General features: G+C 29.9%; 1 protein-coding gene across 1 annotated transcript in view; it reads right to left on the reverse strand.

Moving 5' to 3' along the window:
- Window positions 1-12,998, reverse strand: part of Or22c (Odorant receptor 22c) — a 48,219-nt gene that overhangs the window by 13,595 nt on the left and 21,626 nt on the right. The window contains exon 5 of the mRNA XM_065501368.1: window positions 3,973-4,074. Coding sequence (XP_065357440.1) covers window positions 3,973-4,074 — 102 coding nt within the window. The remainder of the gene's footprint in view (window positions 1-3,972; window positions 4,075-12,998) is intronic.

The raw sequence follows: 12,998 nt of genomic DNA on the forward strand, positions 1-12,998 counted from the left end.
TCGTTTAATTTCTTAATTTTAATTCGACTGCGTAAGAATTCATGAAGTTCGTTAATACTAAATTCTAAATAGCCAGGTAATCTTAGCTCAGTTCCGAATACATTTTTTGAAGGTGTCCTTTTGGTGTGCACTGACCACTTTTCATAAATATTCCTTCAGAGTCCTTTTAAATATGTCTACCATACCATGAAGCGGATTTGCTTAAATAATCCATAACGATCGTAACGATTTCCGTCATCATTGACGGGAAAGTACACATATTACTGATTGCTACATCCATATTACTGATTGCTCTGTAACTTTATGGTATCATTTATATACACAGCGCCATCTTCTGATTTAACGAAAAAAACTAGAATGTTATATTTCCATAATGATCACCTAGAGCTTTTAATAACTTTAATGTTAATTTTAGAAGCTTTAACAGTTATTGTCATAATTATATACAATGTTAAAAAAGGCGTGTTATAAACATTGTTGACAAGTAGAAGTTTCTACTGATGGAAATGTTTATAAACAAGATGAATGTTGCAAGCAGGCGTTTCTGACCTGTCTTATCAAGTTACGCAGCAAGCCCTTCAATTATTGTAATGCTTTAATATTTTTATCGAAATAATTTTGTATATCCGCAGTTTATAGAGAAATGTAGAGAAAAATGCTACCGATTCCTGGGAATCAAAAAAGGTTTGGAAATTAAAACCCCTAACCACAATACATCAAAATTGTATAGAGGTTTAAAAAGTCTCTAATTTGTTGACCTGTGTAATTCTAATAATTTTTCTGATGCTCCCTAATTGAGTGCTCGTGTGCAACTCATTCAGGTAATGTTCACACCATAAGGAAAATGTATCTGATTTTTAGTTGTTGTTATTTCTGTCATTTCATTTTCATTCTGATATGTTTTAGCACTGTGTGTGTATGTGCAGTTGTTGCTGCTACTGCTGCTGTAGAGTAATTAAAATATTGTCATGCAGAAGTACTAGAAGAAAAATCACGTTTTTAGCTTAAGTATACAAGAGTAAATGTAATTGTTTTAATTCCGTTATGTGCTCTTTTTTTTGTTTTTCTTGCTTGGTGTGTTGGAGAGTAAGTGAATGTTATGTGCTCTTCATCTTGAGTTGGTGCTTCTTCCTTTGTTTTACGTTTTTTGTTGTTATTGTTATTTTTTTTTTTGCTACAGGGATGTAGTTGTCATAAGGGTTTTTTAGTTTTAAAAATCAAGGTCGAGTAACGGAAACAAAAGTTGAGTGTATGTGTGTGTTTTTTATTTTTTTGGAAAAACAATGTATATTCATATGATTGTAAAGTATACATACGTGAGAATGTCATGATTAAAGTTGTAATTAAAGTTAGGTATGTATTCAAATGTTATTAAATTTAAGCAAGAATTTGATATAATAATGTACATATATGAGAAGTTTTAACATAGTAGGAATGAATTAAGCAAATTAAATAAGTACAGCGAGTATGTTGTAGAAAAATATTAAAATTTGTTTTAAAATTATAATAAAACATTTCAGTTTAAAAGATTTTAATTAAAAATTAAAGTAGATCATTAGATCAATGTAAACTTTAAACGGTTTTGTAAAATTAGTTTGAGTTTTTATTTTAGACTTCCTGAAATGTGACCACTTTCATTACACTGCACAGTGGGGCAGAATCGAAATTTTTTGGATATAAATCTGGCATTTCTAAACGGCTGGTCCGATCGCGATAAAATTTGAGTTGGATGTAGCCAAGGAGTATTCGAGTTTAAGTTATTAAAATGGGCCCTACAATTATTCCAGGGGCGGCGCTATGGGGGCTCAAAGTAGGGTACCTTCGACATGTAAAATTTGTAAACACGTGCCATTTTTTATATTTTTGGAAAGCGCTCGGCTAGATCTTGAAAAAAGATGCTTGCGTGTGCTATTTATCTCTTATAATTTCCTAGCTTTTTTAAAAATATAGGGCGCACTTTTGGACCGAATGGACTCCAATTTTTTTTTGTTAGTTAGACAACTAAATTACCAGCAACATACAAAAGATTTCAGAGCAATGTCAATTACGAATCCAAAAATAACAGATTTTCAATTTAAAAATTCCAAAAATATTATATTTTTGCTGTTTTTTGGACAAAAAGGTGACATAACTCTTTTTTTTATTAAAAAACAACTTTCTTTAAGAACATATAACAATTTTATGTTTTTCTATAAAGTTTCTTTGCGGAGAACATTTTTGTATAAAAAACATGTCCTATTTTTGGAACATGTCGGCCCTACGCCCTTTGGAAATTGACCTATTTTTTATCAAAATTTCAACTTTGGGCCACATGTTCTAAAATCCCAAAGCTGGGATCAGAAAACGGAAAGCAGTTTTGGAAACCCTGATGGTTTCCCTATTTATCCCTAAAGTATTTTCCCAGCCCCGAAGGAAATGTGGACCCTATAGACAAAATTGTAAAAAATAGCATTTTTGGGATTTTTGCTCCAATTTTTAGGAATTGCGGGATTCCCTTTGACCTTTTGACAAGTTTTTTTTTCAACTTGTTATTTAGAATGAGAAACTTAAAAAACGCTGAAAATTTCATTGAGTTTCTTTAATAAATAAAGATTTTATTACATATTACATATTCATTGAGTTTCTAAAACTAAAATTTATATCAAAATTTTAATAGGATTGCAAATATTAGGAACAATTTGATCCATATTTTTTCCGAGCTATATTTTTATACCCTACACCACCATAGTGGGGAGGGTATTATGCGTTTGTGCAGATGTTTGTAACGCCCAAAAATATTAGTTTAACACCCACCTTAAAGTATACCGATCGACTTAGAATCACTTTCTGAGTCGATTAAACGATGTCCGTCCGTCCGTCCGTTCGTCTGGTTGGCCGGCTGGCTGGCTGTCCATGTAAACCTTGTGCGCAGAGTACAGGTCGCAATTTTGAAGATATTTCGATCAAATTTGGTACATATTACTTTTTCGGCCCAAGGACGAAGCCTATTGAAACTGGCTGAAATCGGTCCATTATTTCACCTAGCCCCCATACAAATGTCCCCTCGAAATTGGACTTTATCGGTCATAAAAGTTTAATTTATCTATGTATCTACACAAATTTCGCTCCAAATAAGTTTTATATATACAAAATTCATGTCACCAAATTTTGTTACGATCGGTCCATAATTAGTCATAGCTCCCACATAGACCCGCTTCCAAAAATCACTTTAACGTGCATAAATCGCTTAAAAATGTTGGTATACACACAAAATTCAACATAGTTAACTTTAATATAGACATACATAACACGACCTAATTTTATGGTGATCGGTCCATAATTGGTCATAGCTCCCATAAAAGCCCACTTCCGAAAATCACTCAAAAATATAAATTATTGATATTTTAAAAGAAAAATATTTTTACTCATTTACTTGGTGTAGGGTATTATATGGTCGGGCTTGACCGACCATACTTTCTTACTTGTTTTGTCTAGATAAGTTAATTTTTGGTCTTACAAAAAAAATTTCAAGTCAATATCTCAATTAGATTCAAAAATATGTCACTTTAAAACTCCGTCCTTCAAAAATATTGCACTTTTTCATGTTGAGTAGATCATTTTTTGTAGCCTAAACTTATAGTCCAGCTGGTCTGAGTTTTTTTTTACAGTGGGTCAAAGTTTTAATTTTTTGATCGGAGGAAACATTTTACTAAATGAAAATAGTCTTGTAAGTTAATGTCTGAGAGAATTCTTATTGTCAGAGTTATATAATGGAATTTTATGGGAAGCATTTTTGTGGAAGATCTTATAGGGTCGCTATTGCTGTTGGACAGTATTCTTATTATTTGTTTAATAATATTGAATAACAGTTGACCCCTGATTTAAAAACTATCTTACCACATCCTTTTTCTGAAATATTTCACTTTAATTTAAACTCACATACATACATACTTATTCGCATTATACAAAATGAAAACACATAATAATACTTACACTTTCACTAATGTAACTGCCTCCAATGCTGTATAAAAATAGTTGCGTCAATGCCGCAATACTATAAAAGATATAAATTAACAGACCCAACGAAGCAGAATTCTATAACGGTGTAACAACCAGTCCATAGTTGTAATACAAAATGAAAATTGCAGAAAAAAGAAGAGAGCAGAAAAAAAGTAGAGAAAAATTAAAAAAAAACGTTGTTATTCTTGATGCCGACTTGTTTCGTTGTTTAGATAATGTTATAATATTAATTTTTCTTATTGTTTTTGTTGTTGCTTATACTTATGCTTGTATTATATTTTTATTATATTTTATTGTTTTATTTGCAAGTCCGTGATAGTATCTACAACCGCACGTATATCGCACATAAACACCATTTCTACATGGAAACAAAATAAAAAATTAAACAAAATTTACTAATTACACTAAACTTCACCAAAAATATTATAGGAATTCTGTTTTATTGCAGTCCCTACAGATAGGAAATACTTACAGTTTTTCCTACGTACAGTGGTTTAGAAGCTTTCTATGTAGGAAACAATTCGAAATTTCTACCTAAGGACTGAGATCGAAGAAACCTTAACACACGTTTTTCATTAAAACTTTTAACACAAGTATTATTTGATTTTTTTTTGAGTTACCTTTGTTATGTTATTATTTTTAATGTCAATTATGTTCATTTGTTGTTAATCTGATTAAAATGAGTGACGAGAAAAAAGTGCGTACTAAAATTATTAAATATTTTCTACAAAACCCAACTTGATCCCACAAAAAGTTGGCCAAACAAATCAAAAGTCTACCGTCAAACTGATTCCAATGTTATTAAAGAGTATCGGGAGAACTTTTCCGTTGATAGAAAACCTGGTTAATTTAGAATGTTTCTAAAACCAATAAATAGAAAGCATTCAAAACATCCGGTTAGCTCAGTACTATGACTATTTGGTAGGAAAAGTTCCTGACAGGAACTCTGCTATAAATATAGAGGCCAAGGACAGAGCACGGAAATTAAAGTCAAGTTTTATAAAAAAAAAACTATACCTGCTGCGTAATGGATTTTTCTGGATATTTTTTCGCAGCTTCCGGCTGAATATTTTTATGTTGCTGATGCTCAAGGAAATGTTGTAGAAAAGTTTAGAACCCAAAAGCAGAAAGACTTCTTAACATAAATTTTGGCCACGCAAGGTCTTGAGTGGTACAAGAACAATAATGTGATATTTGTACCAATGTCTTGAGCTAAGGCCAGTAGAGAGATATTGGGCTCATGTTAAATGAGAATTGAAGGTAGATTTTAAACGGAGATGGACTAGGTGTTCGAACAAAGTGACAGAACCTATAAAAACCTTAATGGAAGGGTTTCTGGAAAAGGTTAATAAATGCATCTCTATTGATTAGAACTATAAAAATAATATTTTTTGTAAATTGTTATAATAATTTCAATCAAATAAAAAAAATCAAAACTGTAAGTTTAGTGGTTTCATTTTTATTAACATATATGTATGTATGTATGTTAAGATTTTTTTAATCTCAGTCCTTATAAACCAAGTTTCAAAAAATTTGCGACGGGTAACGTCCGATGCCTTTTCGAAAATGTATGTTTCCTCCCTAAATTGGTTAGTTTTGCAGTATTTTTATACCCTTCACCATGGGTCTAAATCGGAAAAAATATTTTTTAACCCGATTTTTTTTTTAAGAAAAACAATTTTTTTTTTTTGTACATTTTTTTTTCACTAAGTTTAAAAAATATATATATTTTGTATGTAGGACACATTTATTTTCTGTGATCAAATTTGATTCACGAAATCGAAATCATACAACATTTATTTGAAAGATAAAAAATTATTCAGAAATGGTGTAATTTACTACATCTTCCACTGTGCAATAGTAAAAATTACATGAATTTTCCCTGCCAGCATTTTGCAGGAAAATCTTTGTGACAAACGATGATTTTAGTGAATTTTGCAACAACAAAATACATTGGTATCGTATACTGATCTGCCGTTTGTTACTTATTCATTACTACCAGAAGTTTCTAGAATAAAAGAAACAGTTATACAAAAGCAAAAAACACTCATGCACAATATTTCACTTCTTTTTTGAACAAACACAAACTACGAAGCAATTTGGTTGTGTACAGGTACACCCAGAGTCTCTGGCGAGAATAGAACCCGCAACCGTCAGATTGATAGTCGAGCACCCTATCGTCTAGTCTATCGGGCACCCTTAAATGTAACTTTCTCGTTACATTTTACCAGATGCTATTACTAGATGATATTTAGTTGATATTACGAGAGCAAGCCTTTAATGTTCCTCAGTGTAGCGGTTGCTATAGTTTTTTTTATAATTTCTTTTTTTTTAAATTTTTTGGCGCTCTTTTTATATAGAATTGGTATCTCCGATTCCGAAAAAAATCTTTAAAAGATCAATATAAACTTTTTTTCAAGTTACAGTAGGGTCTAGATATATCAAAATCAATAATAAATAAAGAAATATTTCTAAAAATTCCATTCCGTAAAAATTAAAATAAAAAGTATTTCGGCGGGTGCTGGCGGCTACAATTTTTGTTATAAAGACATTCCCCAGAAGTTTCTTTAAATGATGTATATAGTCATTGGACGGGCTTCGACGGTATTTTTTTTGGCAAGCTATATAACATACTTAGAAAAAAAAATATCAGTATATTTGAGAACCAAGTTTAAAGGACTATAACAGGAAAATGGAGAGGCCCATAAATATAAGATATACATTTAATAAAAGCCAATATCAATGTTTATCTATGTTTTGAAGTATGAATTTCTATATGGTAAAACCATTGAGATATATCTAATTTAGTAAAGCAGTAAAATATTAAAAAAAAATTAACGAAAATATGATTCAAAATTTGTTGAACTTCTGGCGCTTCTGTCGAGAATACGAAATGTCCAATTGAAAACCCCATTTGTATTGGAGGAGAGCAGATTGTCAGCTTCCGAAAAAACTTAGTTTTTCCCAATTCTGAAGATACCGATTTTCATAATTTTATCCACCTAGATTTTAATTTGGAACCACAGTGCGTTAAAAAGTATTTGTGTAGTTTTACTAAAAATAGGTTAAAGCTTTTCTAAAGTTAAGAACAGTGAAATATGTTAACATTGTTATTTAATTTAGTGAATTTGTTTGTTTATGTATTTGTTATGGAATTTTGATTTATAAGTAAATGATAGCGGTACTAATAACACAGTGCATCTGTGAAAAAAACACACACGGCCTTGACAGTATAAGTCCGATTCTACTACCAAAGGGGAGTAAAACTCTATACCAAAAATTCTGAAAATCAGTGGGCCCTCAAAAAGAGGTGTCATCAGTTTTTGGCAGAGACCAAAAATAACTGTTATTAAATTTTTTTAGACTGAAAAGGTTAGGCATAAATCAATGAATAATTTTTAAGTTTTCAAATAAGAGTTATTCATAATAAATATTTTTTTTCGTTGCTCATAACTTTTATTTTCGATTTATATTTTTTTACGTTGCCTAATAAGTGTTATTCATAATATATATTTTTTTACGTTGCTCATAACTTTTTTTTCTTCAATTTGTATGTTTTTAAGTTGCCTAATAAGAGTTATTCTAAAGAATATATTTTTTTCGTTGCTCATAACTCAAAAGAAGTTTCTTTCGCCACCTTGATTGCATTTTATTTGTACATACATTGAATTTAAAGTCGCAAAAAATAAGCTTGGTATGAGATTGATGTTTTTTATTGTGTGTTTTTTAATTATGAAGAATTTTGTTTCACAATCAATGTTTTAGCAAACGCATTGTCCGCCAAGTTGCACCTTTTCTCAGTCAACAAAATACGGAAAGCAAAAAATGCTCTATCAACAGAAAGCCGTTTAGCCGGCAGTGCATAGACAATATGAACCAATTTATTTAAAAAAATTTTTTCTCTTCCTAATATTGCAACAAATCGGCTTCTACGTCCAGTCTCATAGGTTTAAAGCTCTCTATTTCATCTATAGCTGCTAATAACTCTCGCGATGTATTGCCTTTGTCATCTTCTGAAGATAAATCTTCTTCAAGTTCTCTAATTGATGTTCCGAACAACGATGACGTATTTAGATTCGTCGATTCGTCAATCAGAAAATCGGATATTGGTTGAAGTGGAGATACTTCAGGTGAAGTTAAATCGAAAATAAAAGCTATGAGTAACGAAAAATAATATTTATTATAAATAACTCTTATTAGGAACGTAAAAAAATATAAATCGAAAATAAAAGTTATAAGTAACGTAAAAAAATATTTATTATGAATAACACTTATTGAAAAGCAAAACTTATTTTCACTGAGAATAACTATTATTTAAAGAAACAAAAATTTATTTCTACAATATAACAGTTATGCTAATTTTTTTTAGATATTTCTTATAACAGTTATGTCTCTGGTTTTTGGCCAACAGCTAAAACCTTTGGTATTAGAATCGGACATATAGTGTCATGATTGTTTTTCCAAAAGTCTTCATTTGTTGCACAGTGTTATAGGAAAGTTTATTGTATTGTAAACATGCGAAATTTTCAACATTTATTTAAAGTATTGCCCATTGTTAGCTATGATCTTTTACCATTCTTCCGGCAACATATGGTTTTGGAGCCAAAGGAACTGCTTATGAGGACAAGAACGAATCTCAGTTCTGAAGAGAAGCGTATCCCAGAGCGTTTTTCATCGATTCGTCTGGTTGGCCGGGATTCACTTACGATCTCTTACGCTTCGGGCTATCGTAATGGATCCATTTTTCATCCCAAGTAATTGTACAGTGCAAAAATGCTTTTCTTTTATGCCGTTCAATCATCATTTCGGACATGCAAAATCATATTTCAAGGTATCTCGGCTTCAATTCTTATGATACCGAATTTCTCTGCTTTTGGATGAATCCTGGAGCTCGCAAATGTTTTGATATTGTTGCTTGAGTAGTTCTCGCCCGCTACCAATGATTTTGTAAGCTCTTGTTGAGTTTGACAACAATCTTCATGGATTAGTTCCTCTAATTCTCTAATTCTTGGTCTTCAAACTTTTTTGGCTGGCCTGGGCGATCTTTGTCTTCCGTGTCAAAATCATCACTTCTAAACCGAACAAACCATCTCTCTTACATTGAAACGGATATAAGACATTCACCATAAGCTTTGGTGAGCTATAGATGTGCTTCAGCGGCACTTTTTTTTGCCAAATTGAAGAAGTTATCACAAAATTCGACATTTTCGAAGCAAAGAAAAAAACTTTGTTGTTTACACTATAATATTGAATAACTAAGTGAGAATAAATTACAGATATGTAGCCTTCAAACTGACATAAAAGTTATTAAAACAAAAGCCGCATTCAAAGGATACGCCATCTATTGCAAATCCCAAATTTTTAAGTCATTCACACAATAATTTGAGTGGAAAATCTGTTCCTCGGAACCATGTTTTCGTAACTTCCAGAAGTAACATATAGGTTGCTTTTAGAAGACACTTTTTCGACTCTACCAGATGTGAAATAATTCCCATGTCGACACGTTTTTAAAACACGTCCAGAGGGGTCGTATTCGTTACTTCAAGAAGTCACTAAAAAGTATACATGTATGACTGTAGTTGCACAATTTTTCTTCTATCAGAAGACGATTTCAACCGCGATGGAGTTAAGCATTATAAAGTAACGTGGAAGAAACTTCTACGATAGCAAATGTTGTCAGGGTTATTACGTGTGCATGGGTATTTGTGTTTGCATTTGTTTGTAAATGTAAGAGTGTGACCATGTTGGTATTTGTGTTTCCTTCATAAAAATTAGGTTAAAAAAAAGAACCGAGAGGACAAACCAACAAGTGCGCAGAGAAAGTGAAATAAAACATAATAAAAGTAATCAAATACTACGAAAGTACATTCGTTATTTTTTCTGCGTGTCTTTTTTTTAATATTATTTCTTGTTTTTTTTTAGTTTTATTTTATTCGCTTATTGTCAGTTGGGAGTATGAAGGTGATACTAATTTAAAAATAACATTAAAGGTAAAATTATAATGCAGAAATAAAGAAAAGAATTTGGTTTTTTCCAACAAAAGATACGGTAATAAAAATTATAGTCTGCCATTAAAGGTGAACAAAAAGAAATAAATAAAGAATTACCGAGAAAAGCAGCAAGTAGAATTATAAGTGAATTATTATTTTTAATCTCTTAATTGTTATCTTTTAATTTAAATTGAGTATTGCAAAATAAATAAATGAATAAATACAAACAAAAAATAACAATAGCAGTCTTAAAAGGGAATTTTTGAAATTTTCGGTTTTATTTAGAGCAGCTAATGAAGTGAATAATTGAGATATACGGCTTATTTAGCTTATTTAATGGCATTTTTTTATTTATTTATGTGGGGTCATGCATATTTTATTTATTTTGTTTTTGGATAACTTTTACTTTCTTTCATTTAAAGTAAATAAAAAATGAAGTAAATTTTATCGACTCTTAATTGTTTGGAAAGGTGGTGTAAAGGTTTGTGGTTAGGTTTTTCTTCCAGGAATTTCTTTTTTGGGTTGTTTAGTTTATTTAGGATAATATAGAAACCCACCTGTTTTTTTAAGGAAGAAAATTTTAGAAGGTTGTTTTCAAATTAAATCATGCAGAGATTATGAATATTTACAAAACACTTTATCATTTTTGCTGGATTTTTGTTAGCAAGCATAATTTTTTCTTGAATTCGGATAAGGGTTTAAAAACTTTACTACCGGTATTTTGTAAATACATACTTATGTATTAGATTAACTTTGTTTTGGGTAAATTATAATTTGTCAGCATATTTTGATATTTTATGAGTATAATGAACTAGTGATGGTGATTTTTATTGCTACACCTATCGTTGTAAAATAAAAAAATATAAAAGAGTTTTATAAAAAATTAAATGAATACAATTAGTTAATATCGGGATTTATTGTTCTTTTGACATTGAAAATATACAAAATACTTTTCTTAAGACGTTCGGTTCGCTATAATTTAAATTTTCGATATAGCCTATTTTTAGTTAAACCACTTCCTGCTCTTTCAGCATCTATGATGATATTAAAAAAATGATCTCAACACCACATTTAAAAGTTATTTTTCAACGTAAAAATAAAAGTTCGCATGAAACACTTAAAAAAGGAGTTTTAAATAGCCGTCATAAAAAAACTCATTTGAGGACTTTTATTTTTTCCGTCATAAAATAAAAGTTATTTGAAGAGTTTTATTTTTCCCGTCAGAAAATAAAACTCTTTTCTTTTAATTTCCACTTTTTTCAGTATCTTTCTTTATTGAGTCTATCTGTTATAATGTTTTGTAGTAATTTATTTGTTTAAGAAAAAGAAGAACAACAACAATTTGATAATAGGAATCAAGCAATAACAAATTAAAATCCCACTTGATTTTATTTTAATGAAAAATTATTCAATTGCAAGGAGCTTTACAAATTGCAATGATCTAACCAGTGGCAAGCTTTAGGTGTCAACTTACATAAAATGAGTTTAATTTTCTGACGGGAAAAATAAAACTCTTCAAATGACATTTATTTTATGACGGAAAAATAAAAGTCATCAAACGTGTTTTATTTCTGACGCAAAAAATAAAAGTCCTCAAATGAGTTTTTTTTTATGACGGCTATTTAAAATTTTTTTTTTAAGAGTTTCATGCGAACTTTTATTTTTACGTTGAAAAATAACTGTTTCAGATAGATTTTTATTTTTAAAGTCACAAAATAACTGTTATAAAATAAATTTTTTAATATTTCTTATAACTGTTTCGGTCCCTGCTTTTTTTTGCTCTGTTAACAAGAGCCCTATATCTCGAAATAAGGATTGACTTTGTATGGGAGGTGTCTCGCCCACTACTACAATTCAGATCTTCTCAGCTAAACTCCGTACAGTAATAAGAAATTGATTCATTTAAAGTTTAAATACTTTACAATTATAGTTCTCCAGATATTCGAAATTCAGTAGTTACCATAGAAAGCTGCCATGCCCACTAATTCAATCCCGGCCATTTCCAGCTAAACTATGTATCAATTTTGTATAGAAATTGTTTGCTATAGATAACTTTTTTATATAAATTTAAGTTATCGATAAATGTTCTATAAAAAACTAAAGATATCGATAAATTATCTGTAGAAAATTTAAGTTATCGATCAATTTTCTCTAGAAAATAAAATTTATCGGTAAATTTTTTAAAGAAAATTAATGTTATCGATCGATTTTTTATAAAAAATTTAAGTTATCGGTCAATTTAATATTCGTGTGATGACAACAGTTGATTTCTTTAGAATTTATGAACCAAAATGTGGTTCAATTAAGAATTCATACAAAAAATCTATCAAACTTAATGACTGTAAAATGTTTCAAATGTTTAAAAAATGTAAATGGCAAAAAATTGGTAACTGACATTTCTGAAATTATTAAGGATGATCCAAATTGATTTAGTAACCATCTTGTTTAAATATAATATGAGCAACAGGTCGTCAAAACTGAACTTATCTAACTAACACTTCGGAAATGATTTCAGCTGCTATATATCAATAAATATGAAGCTACTTTTTGTAAAATAGACCGTAAAAGATTTCAGCGTTTCTCATTTATTGTTTTTAGGATGAATTAAAAAAAAGTAAGGGACAAAATTGGGATTTTGAATTTTGAAATAGACATTTATTGGGAATTTCCATTTTTAGACTGGGGACTTGAAGTAAAATTTGTCTGACAACACTGATGTATATTGCTAAATATTCCCCTATAAATGAGGTCAATTAAAAAAAAGCATTGCACTTCACTTAGTGCTTATATGTAAAATTTTCTTAACTAAATGAGAATTATATTGAATGTCTGTTATGGCAGCTAAAAGTTTAACATAATAAGCTTATTTAAATATTACATATTTTAATGAGTTGGAAGTTGAATACACTCTTGAATATAATAAATAAATTAATACTTTCTTTTATCAGATTATAAGCAACTTCTTAGTAATGTAGATGGAATCTCCTTAGCAAGTTTTTGCTGGAAATC

This window comes from Calliphora vicina, chromosome 2 (assembly GCF_958450345.1).
Source record: "Calliphora vicina chromosome 2, idCalVici1.1, whole genome shotgun sequence".
Lineage (NCBI taxonomy): Eukaryota > Metazoa > Arthropoda > Insecta > Diptera > Calliphoridae > Calliphora > Calliphora vicina.